Below are 17,101 nucleotides of genomic sequence, written 5' to 3' on the forward strand. Positions count from 1 at the left end.
GTGTTTCCTGTTTAAGTGAATGGCCCTGCCCTTTACCAATCTAAGACAGAAATCTAATGTCACCCCAGACTCCTTCCGTTTGCATTCTGCCCTACCCCACATTCGCTCACCAAGTCCCCTCCCTTCTCCCTCCACCTGCCTCTTGGATTCATCCACTTCTCTCCTTTTTCTCTTACTTCTTTCTTTTCTTATTTGTCTTTCCCGTCTTTCACCTTCCTCTTTTCTTCCTTCTCATTCACCTTTTTTCTTTATCTTCTTTTATTATTACTTCTATTGCTACTGTCAAGTCTTTTACATACAGAAAAGTATAAACTAGATTCCACTTGGGGGAAACCTGGGGCAAGTTTGAACAAGAAACAGTGGGTGAGGTGCTTATTGATGATAGTTTCATTGATGCCCTCTCTCCACATTTATAACCATAGTACCTAGTGTAGGACCCATAAGAAAGAAGCCCAACACATTAAATGAAACAAAAATACTATTCTTATAATCTTACGGCTAAATTTTTCAGTATGTGTCCCTTAGGCCACTTGCATCAATATCACCTTGGCAAGTTCCTTTCAGTAAGACACATCAGACCTGCTGGATGAAAATCTTGCAAGCACGTCCTGGCAGACTAAATACATAACACACACAAGTGTGACAACCACTTGTTTTTTCCCACATAGAATTTTAAATTTTATGAAAAGCTTTTAAAGAGCCAAAAAGAATTATAAGACTATTGTTCGCCTACAGATTGATGAACAAATATTTTGTGGATGGGTCTGGATAAGAACTTTGTAAAGTTAAGGATATTCATATTTGCAAAACCACTGGCATATATTAGAATTTATAAGATATCTTTAGAATGTTGTAATATGGAGAAAATGTAATACTCTTTAGAGAATTGCTATCCAGTGGAACTTTCTTCAGTGAGGAAAATTTTCATTATCTGTATGATAGTGTGGTAGCCACTAGCCTCATTTAACTTTTGAACAGTTAAAATACGACTGTGCAACTAAGTGAATTTTTATTTTACTTTATTAATTCTAATTTTAATGTAAACAGCCACAACTTTTGAATGACTACCATATTAGAGAATGCAGCTGTAGAATTTTTACCTTAATTAGGTTTTATTGGAGGAAGTAAATGATGTATTTCCTTACAGACACCCAAAATATATGTGTTTAGGGTTTTTAAATTAAGCATTCATTGCCGGGGCTTTAGCTCAGCAGCATAAGTGCCTGCTTGCCAAACTCGAGGTCCCAGCACCAAAAAATAAAATAAAATTAATTAATTAAGCACTCATTCACTTAGCATAAACCAAACACTGGGAATAGCACTGAGTACACTATAGGAAAAAATAATTCCTGCTAGCAGTAATACCTGTTTAAAACTTAAAATGGCTAACAATCATGCAAGCAGCTAAGGTACATTCTTTGCTTTCTATTTTACCAAATATTTATAGACTTAATCAGCTAGTTAACCCAGTAGCTGACCAGCTAGTTAACCCAGTAGCATAACTTTAAAGCAAACCATAAGTAAGCATATAAAAATCTGTAACACTTGAAGTGTCATCTTAGACTTGTTCTTTATGTTCATTTCAATTGAAACTGACTATAACATGTAGAAGTATATTACAGTTAAGGTTTTCACACTGCCTAAACTTTCTTTATTAATATTTAGCCAGAGTATTTTCATAATATTAGAAGCCCCCAATATTTGATTAAGATCTTATTACCAAGTTCCCAAGACAGCTACAGTCTTAACGTCATATAACTGCCTTAGGCAAAATCTAAACAAACCTGTTTGACCTGTGCAAAGACCAGGCATTTGTTATTACAGTAAATAAGAAGAGCAGGTGCTTATTTTTCAGAGGGATCCAGGGTTGTCAACATTAATGACATCTTTGTGGTTTTCAGAGCCATTTTCCCACTCCCAAATGTCCACAGAACTTTTAACTGAAACAGCAGAAAAGTGAAGGAAGAAATGAGTAATATTAGCATGTTTCATTAAGTATTAATTTTTTAGTCTCCCAAATGAATGGATCTCTGCAATGAAGATTTACATGTACACTAACCTACAATTATAAATGACCATCACTTGTAATTATCAGCTGAGTACTCACTGACCATTCACTCTGATGAGCAAGCTATCTTAAGAACTGTGGGGAATTTGAAATTATTTAGAAGGATAAGGTATCTTCCTTTGAGACATTTCCAGGATCGAGTTGATGTTTAGTGTAGCCAGAGTGAAGCTGTAGGAAATAGACAAAGGTCATTAAATGAGGCAAAAAATGCAGCCAGTCAAAAACTCTCAGCAATAGGATGTGGAGAGCAAAAGAAAATTGAATCAATGAAGTCTCCAAGGTCACAGATACAGAAAGAAAATAGCAAGGTCAAGAGATAATCAAAAATTTTATTGAGGACTTTCAATTGAGAGGAAGACAGAAGATCATTACAATTAGCTATCTGTTTTTGTCTGTGTATAACTACAGCAGATGGAGAGTTCTACCTCTGTGAGCCATAATGCTCGTTTAATTTGAGATATTATTAATTGACCTTTCAGTATCTCAGCATAAATGTCCTAAAGAAAACAGAGATAATGGACAATGTCACACACCTAGGAAGTGATAAAGTAATTTCTGAATTCAAAGACTTTCTTTGTAACCACCATACAAACTCTAGCCCTTGATGTCACTGAGAATATTGATAGGAACGTGGTCTTAGAGACATTTTCTCATTATCCTAGATAATTTGATATTATATAATACAGATTCTAAATTATCTCTAATATAGGTATAATTTCATAAGAGTTATGCGAACATCTGTAACTGAAATAATATCTAGAAATTCCCAGAAAAAAGTTATTAAAATGATGTGTTATCATTTGTATTTTGAAGAATAATTACTGTCTTAATTAATGACTTCTTTGAACGCAGATATTCCCACTTGAAAGTTTTAAATGAGCCTAAATCATGATTATGATGTGCAATACATATATATGTATATATAATGAAAATGTTCATGGAAATGTAATCATCTGCTCAAAAATCAAATGTTCACATTTATTAAAAGTATCTAAATGTAGAGTTCCCTAAGACTATATGGCAGTAGTTTAAGATTTAGCCCATAATACAAATGTTTTGAATTTATATATAATCCTGAGAAATCTACCATTTTAAAAATTACTTGTATTCTACATCTTTTCATAACAAAAGACTAGGAAAAAGACCCAAGGAAGGAAAATGAATTTACTAATTTTTTCCGTCTATCTAAAAATTTCTTAAGTCATAATTTCCAGGAGATGTCCTTCACTTTAGGTCACTGGAGGTAACAATTGAGATAAAACAACAACCCTGAATTTCGGAGTCTGAGACCTTGGGCGACTCCCTCTTAGTATCAACCACAGAATAATTCTGTCGGGTGCGAACACAGTGGAGTGTGGAAATAGCACACACTTCAGTATGTTGCCTTCATTGTTACAGGGATAAGAATCAGCTGCCATAATCATCAAGTAGATTGGATGAGAGAGAGCTCAGGACTCCATTCTGGTCTAGAGATACACACGCTGACTGGTAGCATATGGCTATCCTGTTTTGGGTGCAGTCTCTTAAACAGCAGGGATGCGATACCATGGATACCACACCTCTTGCCCGTATTTGCTCTGAACGTGTATTCCATTTTATTTGTTTGTCTAAGGAGGGATCAAATAGCTTTTGCACTAAGGCTTTGTTAAAGGAGTCAATCATGTTCAAATAATAGGGAGAATGGCATGCTATGTGGTAACAAATAATGTAAACTCTCTGAAAAGAGAAAAAAGGAGCTGCCACAAATGCCCAGAACTGCACTGGGGATCTCTGTGCGTTCTCTGGGGTAATAGGGTCAGAATTTTCTTACCATCTTATTTATAAAGTGTGTTCTGAAAGTTTATCTAGCCAAAACACACTTGCCTGGGTCTGAGACACAGCCACTGTACTCTTGAATGTGTGCTCTCAGAAAAGCCATATTAAAAGCAGACAGCCAGGAGGAGAGGGCCAGAAAGATCTTTTGCTCTGAGAAAAGGATTCTTTCCATTCCTCAGGCTCCAAGGCTTCAGGTGACAGGTGATGGTCACTAGAGACTGGTCCTCTGACAGGTCAAGGGAAGAAGGAGGGCAGAAAAAAAGGAGTCTAAACAAACAAGAAATGGGACAGGGAAGAGTGTAATCCTATATATGAAAGAATTGCAAATCTGGCCATCTTAGTGAATATGTATCAAAAGAGACAACACGTTAAAATGAAAGAGAAGAAATGCAGCTTACGCATGTTAGCATAAGACAGCTAATATTTTTTTAATAAACCTAGTACAATTTTTGAATCACAGACTTGTCTGGCAAATTGTCTGATGTATGCCAAAGTGAAACTTCACCATTAAAATGAAATGTGCTCTGAGATAACTATTTGTATATTTTCAAGTTGAAGAATTTCAAAACAATTGATACCATTCTGAAATGATTTTCTGCCATTTTATTCATAGTAAAGCACATTTCAGGAGCTTGAATTTAATTCTTTTTTTTTTGAGGGGACCAGAATTACTGAATTTTGGTCAAGGCCATCTGGCTACCATGAAGTAAAAGACTTTGAAGTAACTGATATTTGGTATTAGAAAAGGTTAGAAGAAAAACTGAATTATAAAGTCCTACTTGCCAAGTGCAAAACAAAATAAAAATAAATTAAAAAATAAAAGTTAATTTTGACCACAGAATAACAGGAAAAATAACTCCCGCCAAGTTAAAAAAAACACCTGCATACCAGTTTCTGTTCCTGTACCTATAAGTGAAGCTGTGAATTTTTTTATTAATTTCATTTTACTGTTATGATAAAATTATATCAAGTGGGAAACAAATATGCATCTGATTTTATGTACATACTGCTCAAATATTTAGCTGTATATTATCTGAAAATTCCTCCATTAATTTTGATTTTTATATCTAATCTAAAATTAAAACATAGAGATTTAATTTGCTGAAAATGACCCTCCAAGCATATATCTTAAATCTTGCTTTTTTATTATTTGGTATTATAATCAATTTTTCCTCTTTTCATCACTTCTAATGTCTCAGCATTCTATTTGTTTTTATCTTATTGAGAATTATACTGGAATATAGATTCTTCTAAATTTGTAGTTTAAAAATAAAACTAACTTTTGTTGAGCTTTCAAAATTGCACCCTAAGGATAATAGAGAATTTGGAGACTGTTGCTATGCAGAACAACAAAATGATGTAGGAATACTGAATCTAACAGAAAGTTCAAGGAAAGGTGAGTTTCACCACACAACTGAAATGGCATAATGTACAGAATGTGTTTTATTTATTTGTTGTAGTTTTAATTGGTAGAACTCAAGGTAAGGAAAGAAATTTTTAAAAAACCAAAAATGCAGAAAATAGAGAAAAAACTCATATGATTTGAAGATCAAAAATAAAATGTATAAGTAGTCCAATTAAGTATCAATGGATTAAATATTCCAACTAAAAGACAAATACTGTTAAACTAGATTTTAAGATTCTGTTTGCTACTTATGAGAAACATGCCGTATATATAAGGATATTGAGAAACTGTATACAAAGGCTGAATAAGCAAACCATGCAAATATCCAGAAGAAAGACAGTGTATCTACACCAGTATCAGATAACTTATCAAAGAATTAGAAAAATTGTTAAAAACAAAAAACATTACTTCAGATAAAATGTGGACATTTCATAAAAGTAAAACATTCTTCAGTAAAAAATTTGTAAGCTGGGATTCCAGGGATGCACCATCATGCCCAACTTTTTTTTCAGTATACAAACTATTACCAATTCAGCAGTCCTTCAAGTCTCTGCTAAATGAATGAAGTTTCAGTGAACCTCATTGTTTCATATTCATCTTAGTAAGCACCAACCAACAGACACTCATGTCAATATTACACTTGCTCATCAATGATGTCAACAATTACTTTACTAAATTGGACAATGATCAGTATTTATTTTAAGTTTAATTTTACCAAGATGTGAATTTCACACATAGGTAGAAAATATATATATATATATATTTCAATTATCTATGTGGAATTACCAACAAAGAGTATTGCATATTTTACTTCTTTGTTATTATTTGCTACCTATCCTTTATATCAGTAAAATAAGTGACTTCAGTTATATACTTGTGCAAACAATTTTTTGAGACAGAGTTACTAGTATGTCACTGGATATAGTGTTTGATTTATGTAATAAGTTTCACATAAATTCTCTCTTGGTATGCCAAATTGTAGAGTATTGGAACAAGAATACAATCTAAAAGCTATTATTCTTTCTTCCTCATTTTACTGCTGTGAAAATCAAAACCTTCAAAGTCAAGTGGCTCACCTAAAGTTATGCAGGTCTTTAGAGAGAACAGATCTGTGAAGTAGCAGCACAACACCAAAAACAAAATGTAAAACAGAAAAATGTAAAGGCTAAAGACCTCACAAAGATCACCCAAATGCTAACAGAGTTCAAAAAGGCCATTTTTCTAACAGTAGGAGAATACTTTGTATTTTACGATGCATAACGAAGAGAAAAAGGAGGCCATCTTTCTATTAGTTTTATAATGTTCCAGATTACAACTAGATCCAATAAATCGCCATCCTAGTTCATTTTGAATCTTGCACTTAATTCTTCTACCCAAGGTATAAAGTAGTCTAATATCTGTTTAAATACTGAGGGGAAAAAAATGAAGCCTTCCTGCTTATCTTGGCTGTTGGAGATTTGCTTTCTGGTAGATTACAGAACCAGACTGATATTTATTGCACAGCTGAGTGGCCACAATGTTCTTCACCACACCCAAATTGTCCAGACCATTCTCTACTATGGATGGAAATAGTATCATATGAGTTGCACTCCCACATTAAGCTGGGAAGAGATAGTCAAAGATCATGATTCATTTCTGTTTCAATATCTGAGTCCCATATTGATGCAGAAGACATCTAGTTATGACTTGAATTTATTGGAGATCACAACTACTTCCTCTTGCACAGTCTGGAGCTGATATTAACATAAGTGTGTGTAGTAGGTGGTGTTAAAGTAGTATTAAAAGGAGATGGCAGAAAGTGTTAAGATTCTGGAGTCATAGCTCCCACTTGTAACTTGAGTGGCCTGAGGCAAGCCTCAGCTTCCTCATCCACAAAGGGAGTTCATTAAATAATATCTCCCTAATAAGATTTTTGGGAAGATTCAGTGAGTTACTGTTAGGGTAACAGTACTGTGAGTACTGTAATGTACTCTTACGGCAGAGCTTGATATACTGCAAATGCTCAGATGTTAGCTATTACCACATTTTCTACAGTAATATTAATTTTAAAAATCACTTAAAAAGTGAATTTTAGTCATAAAATTGAACTTTTAAGTATCTATTGACAATCACATGCATCTTAATTGGCGTATCTTGATTGACCAAAAATGAGTCAAGTATATTTAAAATACCTTTCTTTCTACATTTTAACTCCTAAGAAAATTCACATTCTTGAATTACACTAGAGGAGAGAGAGAAGTAGGGGCCCATCTAGCATCTGGGATATAGAGATAGTGAACTGAAGCAGATCTAAGTCAAGGTGACAAATAACAATTAGAAGTAGGACATCAGTTATTCGCTACATCTTCTACAATGTGTCAGTATGATCCCAGGCAGGTCACATTTCCATGTACAAATATCCCTAAAGAGATTTGTTCCTATGTGTGTGTATGTATTCTAAAATAAGAACATTCCTTTTATTTTGTGTCTTTCTTGGAATAGGATGGTGAAAGAGAAATTTTCAATATTGTCTTATTTAAGATAAAGAAAAATCATAAACTCATCAATTTATATAGTAACTTATTATTACAACATACTTTTCTTTTTTTTAGGACTGGAGAAGTTTGCACAAAAAGCAAAATCATTGTCCCCTTTAGCAACTATAACTGGAATATCACTATTTTTGATTATGTCTATGTCTCTTCTCTTCATTTGGAAAAAATGTCAACCCTACAGAGGTAGGTTTACATTTTTTAAAAAGTTTTAAGCTTTGTATATCTACTAAAATATAACTCATTGTGTTTTCTTTCTTTTGACTTTAGTCATAAAACAGAAGCTAGAAGGCAGGTAATATACATGTTTCTGTGAAAATAATTTTATTCTTGCATATTTTTCCTCTATTATTATCCCTAATAGATATATCTACTTGTCTTTTCAGGCCAGACACAGAATACAGGAAAGCACAAACATTTTCAGGTATTTATCAATGTTAAAGTATATTATGTTATCAATGTTAAAGTATATTAAATAATATTGTTGGCATTAATTAATGGTGTTAGTTGACATTGCTATTAACATAATAGAATTCATATAAGACAATACTAGTACAGCATTAAAAATACTTACACCTTGAATGGTGCCTTCTCTTTATAAGTGCTGTCCCTGTACAGTTAATGTAAGCCACACACATTTGGAAGATGAGTCTGGACGTTTCCAGCAAGACAACTAAGGGTCAGAGCGAGCAGTCACTTGCCACAGTTACTGTGTTCTGTTGAACCCTTAGTTATCAACCTATCATTACTGTTTTGAAAATGCCAAACAAGTTTCTCCCTGTGTTAGTCCCATCAAATCCTGGCAGTTCCATCTCAAGGAAAGGAGAAAAGGAAGATCTGACCAGGGGTCCATCCTCCTGGTTTGTCTCCACGACTCTCATGGCTTTCATGCTTGACTCCGATATGTGTTAATAATAGAGCTTTTGTTTGGGCCTTGGCATCACAAGACCTGGATTTCTGTCCTGTATATGCCACCTTCCCCTTAGAAAAGTTATTTTTATTGACCTCAGTTTCCCCATCTATAACAAATATAGAAAATTCCACCTAGGACTTCTATGAGAAAAATAAAAGGATATAGGTGGAGACCTTAATATGATCTCTGAATGCTCAATAAATATGGTTGTCCCACTTTTGTAGGCTTTGCTCACTTAAATAGGATTCAATGTCAGACCATCCAGTTCCTCCAAACCACCTCCATGCCCATTATTTTACAGATGAAGGGGAGGCAAATAGTAACATTGCATTATACTGTTTTGTATATCTAAGCAGCTATAGTTATTGACATGTTGTTTTCATTTCTGATGATCTCTGTTAGATCCAGCAGTGGAAAGTGGGTATTATGTGTGGATCAAAAGCTGCTGTGACATCTGGCTGAAGCCTTAGAGTCCATGAATCTCTGATGAGTGAAAGTTGCAAAAGATAAGCCTGTCCACCTCTGCATATTTGAATGTGTGGTATATTGGTTCTGTGTCAGGCTTTAAGAGTAATTGTTGCAGTTCAGTTTCAATTTTCAGCTTCAGAACAATTCATTTCCAGTATTACTCAGCATCAATATGACCAAAGGGGCTTAGGAGTATTCCGTGGGCTTTGTATACCATTTAAAGTCGACAATGAAGATAAGTTTTATAATGGTTTTTAAAACAATAGCGAATCAAAAGATTGGGTTTGTGAGTAGTATTGTTTTCCATTTCAGGCCATGAAGATGCTCTGGATGACTTCGGAATATACGAATTTGTTGCTATTCCAGATGCTTCGGGTGTTTCCAGGGTTGGTGTTCCTAGTGGTGAATTAACCAAGTACAGTTCTGCTTCCCCAGAGGTGCAAGCAGCATGGATTTAAGCACTCAGGAAATGTGGTCAAAAGGCTGCATTACCCTTTACTGCATTAACTCTGCAATGAGGGTGTTGCCGAATCTGGGGAGCTAAGGCATCTTTCTCAGGCTTTATAAGTAAAGCTAATATGGTTATGCTAATTAATAAACATCCTCTACTCCTAAATCAGTGAGGATGGAACTAATTAGGCTGAAGTACGAGAGAGCCGAATCAATAGAGGATCAGGAAACTCTGGTTGAAATTATCATGAATTATTTTAGTGGTTGCAGTCCATAATTTTACTGAACTCTCTCTGTTCCTCATTTTCCCTTCACTCCCTTCTCATAACTCTTGAGTGCATTTCAAAAACAATTTATCATACCCTTGAAGGTACCTGTGCTCTTCATAAAGAAGTTATCATACAGTACAGACCTAAAGTATGCAGGTATAAATTTTTATTATTATCCTAATGGGGGCATTAGTAAAGGCAGGAGAGAGCTGCTAACAGTTAAAGCCTTTATTCAGTCTGAGGGGAAAATTTATTAAAATAATAAGTCTTGTTTAAGACCTCTTAATGCAGAAGATGTCTCTGAGCTAATCAGTTCATGAACACTGTTGCAGGTTTGTGTAGGACTTGTTTTTCTTCTGCTTCCTTGGTCCCCTACGATAGTCCATTTATGGAAGGAGTCATTAAGGGGTTGCCTGGGTCTGGGCATTCTCACTTCCATTTTTTAGAAGGACTACTTCTTGTTATGAAATGGCTCCTTCACTGGTTTAGTGCATTCTATCCATGTGCAAGGTTCATGCAGCCGGTCTCTTAGCCACAGACTATTTCAGAAATGTCCTGTGAGTCATTGTGATTGGGTTTCCCCCTCCCTAAGGGTAGGTCAGCAGCACAGCACCACACTGTCATAGATGAAGAGAACTTCCCTACAGTGGCTATGCAGTGCCCTATTCCAGCCCTATTCCATCTCGGGCAGTGTTGACTCACCCTTGACTTTCACAACAAAAAGACAAAATAAATATTTGGCAAACTAATGATTTATAACTATTCACAGATGCAGAAACCACTCCCTAAAATGTGGCTTCAGATGATAGAGGGGGACCCTGAAGAGCTGGGAACCTTTGTAATTGGGTTTTTGAGGCAAGGGGCTTTTCTTTATTTACAGTGATTCACACTTTTTATTACTAGGAATTCATCAGAAGTGATTTAGCTTTTTATAAGAAATTTTAAGCTTAGATTGTGATTAATCAGGACAAGGGCTGGGATACTGAGAGGACTATTGATGGCTCAAACTGTTAACATTCCTCAAAAGGTGGTGCACAGAAATGGATCCTTTAATTGCATCTCAGAGCCCCACTTTTTCTGTCACAAATAGAACTTGACTTGGAGCCATGCCCATTTGCAAAGCTGAAACCTCCTGAGAATTCTGCTGGGATTATGAATTGCCCAGACCCAGGTGGTTTGGGGAAGAAGTGAAAAACCAGAAGGAGGAGAATAAGGGTGAGCACATGAGGAGGAGGATCGGAGTGAGCAGCAGCCAGAATAGCAGTTACATGTGAACGCTGGCACCCAAAGATGATGGTCGTAAGAAGAAAAGGAGATACACTAACAAAATCAAATCTGAAGATTGAAGTTAAGAAGGGAAATAACAGCACTTGGGGGGGGGGCAGGGTGTAGTGCTGAGCTCAGTGCAAAAGTCCAGGGCTCAACCCACACTAACTTTACAAAGTGGGGATGGGATAGATGGAATTACTAATATTTTAGTTTTTAAAAATCAAGATAACCTCTTGGAATTCCCTTTTTGTGTTGCATGTATAAGGAAAATACTTTCATCCAACCTGTTGTATATTTTATTACATTTAAGAGGTACATTTAGCACCCCTTTCAGGAATCAGACAGAAGGCAATTGTATAAAATGAACACATTTGTTATTTAATCATCCTAATATTAGGTTAAAGAAGTTAGTGATCATCTATAGATAGGGTTTACCATACCCAAAGAAATCAAGAGGCTATCTCAAGTACAAAGTGTAGATCAAATACTCTCAACACAGAATGATAGGACAGAGCTTTAGTAAGTGGAATGAAAATGGAGACTCCAGAAGAGCATAAAACCAAGGTGTTCCAATCTAACCTAGCAGGTCAGATTGAGATGAGACAAGAGACCTCCTCAGACTCTTCTGGGTGAAGCTATACAAATACGAAAGACTGAAAATACACGAAAGCATGACGTAAACAGAAAGTGAGTGGCAAGGAAAATCAGACCTTAAATAATTAGAAGACTGTATTTTTTTGGAAGAAGAACATAGAAGGAATGAGAATTAATAAAACATGAACATTAGCTTCAATAAAGTATCTTCAACAAAATAAAATATTTTTCTAGACAACTACAATAGTCTTTCTCGTTTTAGTGAAGCTTTTAGTTTTTAGGACCCATTAGTATTTTCTAACCAAAACATCACTCTTTGCACACTGTTTCTTGGTACTGCCTTTGCTTACTTATAATGTGACTAGAGCTATTTATTGTACACTATTCTTTCTTTTAAGCCACTTCCCACATGTAGTTGGCAAATAATATCAGAAGAATAATTAAGATGTAATAAAAAAGATAAGAATATGTGCTCTCTTGTTCCAAACTGCCATATCTCCACTTTTGCTATTTCTTCCTATTATATTTACTTAATGGTATTGCTAACTTTTTTCTTAAAGAAAAAATACAGTAGCTCTGTAAAGCTATTCCTCTTCTGACTTTATAGTTATGCTGCTATGCAGACCACCAAAGGATAAGTGCAGAAAATTGGCAAGGAGGAAATAAGTATTATAGGCTTGAGAAACAGTTCTAATTCTCTAATCATCACTATTGCCAGATGTTTTCAGCTACACAACAGAATGGAAACACTATTGACTTGGGTTAATTTTTGGTTTTTTGACATACCACTTTTCAAGGTGTCAAGCAGATCTGTTCCCACCTCTGATGGTATATCAGGGCAAGATTTGCACAGCACAATTTATGAAGTTATTCAGCACATCCCTGCCCTACAAGAAGACCATCCAGAGTAAGTATGAGTCGTGTTTGGTGGCGTTATGTGGGAGCTCAGCACTTAGCCTCTCTGTACCTCAGAATTTATTGGAAGGCTCAGAAAAAAATATTTCAAAAAGAAATGGTAGTTTCTGTATATATCAAAATGAACAAAACACTCCCTACCTGAAAATAATTTTAAGCACTAGGCAAATGCACAAATATCTTTGGGTCCATGCACTTGAGCCAATAGATTAGATGTAGAACTCCTGAATAAACTGTCTATTGTGTATCTCTCCTGCCCATGGCATATCCCATGGAATTCACGTCAGGGAATGAAGGGCACATGCAGGCCAGTACCTAAGCCATCTTGGTTGTCTTCATGATTTTTTAGTGCCCATGGTAATTTTGGAACTAAAATCTGACACTAAAAACAAAGCCAGGAGAAAAAAGGCCCACAAAAGATCCATAGCAACAGCAGCATCAAATGCCCAACCTTTTCCAACTCAAAGAAGTCTGTTTACAAGCAGAGAACTACAGAAAGACAAACCTGTGCTGAGCCCAAAACCAGAAAATTGCTTAGCCAATTAACCTCAAGGCAGCCATTAAGAAGTCTTTGTTTCTTCTTTGTCTTGGAGAATCTAACCGTAGTCTTCTGATACAATAAAATGAAATTCGTATTTTTGTGAACTGTGGCTGCCTGCAGGGATAACTGCCACAAATCATCTAACATTTTGTCTTTGTCATTTATTGACTTAGAACAGAACATCACTAACCACACACAGGAACTTCCCCTCCAGCAAAAGAAACAGTTTCAGCAAAGTAATTCATGCACACCTTTGGGTGAATATCAAAAATAACAAGCCAGGACTGAATGAATACATGGGAAATCATCTGACAGGAGAAAATCCAGTCTTGGGGTTGCAGGGGCTCTGCAGTCATGTAAAGGGGAAATAAGTACTTCAGAGGATCCCATCAGATAAAATTTACCTGGAGTCGAGAACATTCGGAAGAGCCTCTAATGGAGCTAAAAATTACCGATTTAAACAGAAAAGAAAATTTATTTACAGAAATTTTATTTTGTAACTTTTTAAATCTAGTAGAATATTACACAAATAGAAGATTATTACATAATAATTTAAAAACAAAAAATCTAAATGATACCTAATCCTCTGTACTTTCTAGAAAGGAAAGTTATGGGACCATTTCTTTCTTCTAACTTCCTTTTTCTTTTCTTTTTTTAAGTTAATGCATAGTAATTATACATATTTATATGAATATCCTATTTATTACTCAGCCTAAGTACTTGCTTACTGAATATTTATTGTAAAATATCCTATTTAGATTCATTTACTTCTTTATTTCTAGCAAAGATATTATCCTATTTAAATTCACTCATTTTCTATATATCCTTTGTTCTAAATACTGTGTTTACTTTTTCACTGGAATGCAAACAAACCAAGTAAAAACCTTAGGTTTCTCTTCTTAAGTTTTCTAAGGATAAAATAAAGTTAAAATTGTGGATATGGCAGCTCAACTTTCAGAGCAAAAAATAAAATGATTGGGTTGTTTTGCATGTGAAAAACTGATTTTCTTTTTTAAAAAGTCACTCTCTGAAACTTGATGCTTTCAGACATGAACAGATATGAACAAAATCTTTAGAATTTCCTGAAAATATAAAAGTTTAGGGCCAGGAATATACCTCAGTGGCACAGTGCCTGCCTGCCAAGCCCAAGATTGTGTATTTGAGTTGCTTCTGGTTACAAACAAACAAACAAAACAGGGATACTCCTTCAAGCACAGTTAAAAATTTACATGGAAGACAATGTTCCTTTGAAAGGCAAACAGCCCCCAGATTTCAGCTCATTCTCCCACCAACCTAGGGGACCTCTCTCCCCTGACACCTGTGCAGTCTCCTCCCCATCTTCTGAGTATAGTTTGTTTGTGTTTTGTTTTCTTCTGTTTTGTTTCTCTGCATGTGTTTGTCATCCAGTAATTTTCTCATCCTTCGTGTTCATTCTTTGAGTACTTCCTTTCTCAGTCTGACTGATTTTCTTCTCTTCTGTCTCTTTTAAGACTGTCTCCCTTCTCCCTAAAATCTTTTTTAAAATTTTCCTCCTCTATCTCCAAGTCATCCTAATAAAAAGCTAACATTTTTAAATCAACATTTTCAATTTCAATACAAATCTGTGTTACTCATTCTAAATTTTAAAAAACAAGTAGAATAGTTTCCCTTTTTTTAATCATCAATTGTTGCACTTATTTACAAACATTTCTAGGACATTTATCATGACTAGGGTGAAAGATTAAATAAGGCAGTCATTTTAGTGTGCTATAGGTTAGTGGGCTTCTATTTGCTTATTTTAACTAAAAATTAATGTTCCTTCATAAAATAAATACTCCTCCTTGGAACAAATATTGTCTATAAATACCAAGACCATTCTTCTCTCCTAGTTGCCTAAGATTTTATTCTCTAGGTTCAAGTTCAAAGATCAACTTCGTGAATAATGTAGTTTTACAAGTGCTTAGTGAACCTCCCTTATCCCCCATTTCCAAAATCAATATGGTAGTCTAATGAAAGAATTTCAAATTTCTAATACTTTTATTTGGCCATCACATCTGAGATAAGAAAGACAACCAAAAAGTTTCATTCACTGATTCTTAGGCAAAAGACTACCAGCTAATTGTGTGACTGTTAGCTAATTGGACCAATGTATAATAAATTGGTGAAATGGTCTATGTTCATATTCTAGTACTCAGCCTAAGTACTTGCTTACTGAATATTTATTGTAAAGCTGTCTATTGACACCATTAAAGGTTCTTAACGGGGTTTGTTACAAAGCCAAGGCTGACTGTTAATAGCTTGAAAACAGGTTATGCAATTAAATAGTCCTTGAGTTTCAAAGGTAATTATCTACAGAATTTAATGATTGCTTACTCTTCATATTTATTTATTGATAAATATAATTTTCTCGAACCATATCAAAGCCCTTATATGACTTGCATTTATGGAAAGTAATAAATAATTTAAGGTTCTTTTATTCGTAGACCTGGAAATTCATAGAAGAGTTCACAGAGCAGTACACTGGAGTGAAATAATGAAGGAACATCTGAGGAAAAACAATGGGAACATATATTCATCTGGGAAGAGGATAGAAATTGGCCTCTTACTCTTACTACAGTATCTCTTACCACTTTTTTATCCACAGAATAGATATATCTGTACAAAGTGGACTGCAAGATTTCCAGTGTGTGCAACCAATGTGTTGTGCAACCAGGGCGCATGGTAGACATTCTTTATCATGCTGACTGACAGAAAGGAAAGAATGAAGATTTCCAATCAGTCTTTTTATATCAAATTTTCCTAAAAAGCATCAATTCATTCTTTTACCTTCATTTTCCACCAACATTTACCCTCTCTTATTTCACCTACACATGTAGAAACTTTACATTTGTGAATTTCTCAGCAGGTTTTATTTTACTGAATTTGCATGGCTAAATTTTTATTCCCAAATTTATTTCTTATTATTTGTATCACAAAAGTAAAAAAACTGTGCCTTCTGTGTGGTTGTGAGTCACTTTCTTTGTCAAGTGTTTTTAAAAAGACTTCAAAAATACTTAAAGGACTATTAAAGCCTTACTAATTTTTGTTCAAATAAAAATGAATCCAAATAAATTGTGTTTTTACTCTATGTGATTTTGATTCTTAGTCTTGTATAATAAAAACATATATCCTATATGCACAATTAGATATAGAGTTGGATATTTTTTTATTTTTCAAAGTACAATAAAGTATGTTACAGACAACTATTAAATAAAAATCTTATTTTTCCACAGCTGGTTGTTTTACAGAGGAAAAGCAAATCTTTAGAAAATGGAAAATTTCTTTCTTAAAATATTTCAAGCAATCCTACATATTTACATTGTACCTCTATATTTTCATAGGAGCACATAGTGAAAAGAAAATTTAGACTAAATCCCAAGACTCTTCCTTTCTGGCCTTCTCCACCACAATTACATACTTTTTTCTCTTGAAAAGGTCAATCAGCTCTTCCACAAACATTTTCTTCTGCATTATCTAACTAGTTATAAAACAAATTATGTTCATTGTAAACATACAGGTATGCTTGGCAATGCAGAAGATTTACCCTAAAATGATTAAAACTACTTAAAAACAACGTTAGCATTTCCCTAGTTTGGCTATTTATATATTTAATCATATTTTTCCAGTTCCAGAAAGAATTTATTGTGCCTCATATAAATGTATAATATAACAAGGTAACATACGCCCAAAAAGTAAAGTTGATAAGAAAAACTGGATGAAGTAATAATGAGAGGCTAAACAAAAGCAGAAATAAGGTTAATAACCACTGTGATTACTTCCCCTTTGTTCACAAAAATGGTTTTATACCACCAAGAGCATGCATCATATTCAGGTACATCCTTATG

At 34.6% G+C, this 17,101-nt stretch overlaps 1 protein-coding gene across 4 annotated transcripts in view; it reads left to right on the plus strand.

Annotated features, from left to right (window-relative positions):
• Hepacam2 (HEPACAM family member 2) overlaps nt 1–16,344 on the plus strand; it is a 38,877-nt gene extending 22,533 nt beyond the window's left edge. For 2 of the 4 annotated variants that reach the window (XM_013158140.2, XM_063242699.1), the window contains exons 5-10: nt 7,880–8,005; nt 8,090–8,114; nt 8,206–8,243; nt 9,513–9,586; nt 12,580–12,689; nt 15,701–16,344. In XM_013158140.2, the coding sequence (XP_013013594.1) occupies nt 7,880–8,005; nt 8,090–8,114; nt 8,206–8,243; nt 9,513–9,586; nt 12,580–12,689; nt 15,701–15,716 (389 nt within the window). In that variant the 3' untranslated portion in view covers nt 15,717–16,344. Of the gene's footprint in view, nt 1–7,879; nt 8,006–8,089; nt 8,115–8,205; nt 8,244–9,512; nt 9,587–12,579; nt 12,694–15,700 lie in introns of those variants that run through there. The other 2 variants (XM_063242700.1, XM_013158141.2) reach the window with 1 other exon arrangement.
• Nucleotides 16,345–17,101: the final 757 nt, after the last annotated feature.

The sequence above is a fragment of the Cavia porcellus genome, unplaced genomic scaffold (assembly GCF_034190915.1).
Source record: "Cavia porcellus strain 051 isolate PalLab524CR breed Dunkin Hartley unplaced genomic scaffold, mCavPor4.1 scaffold_2, whole genome shotgun sequence".
In the NCBI taxonomy this organism is placed as follows: Eukaryota; Metazoa; Chordata; class Mammalia; order Rodentia; family Caviidae; genus Cavia; species Cavia porcellus.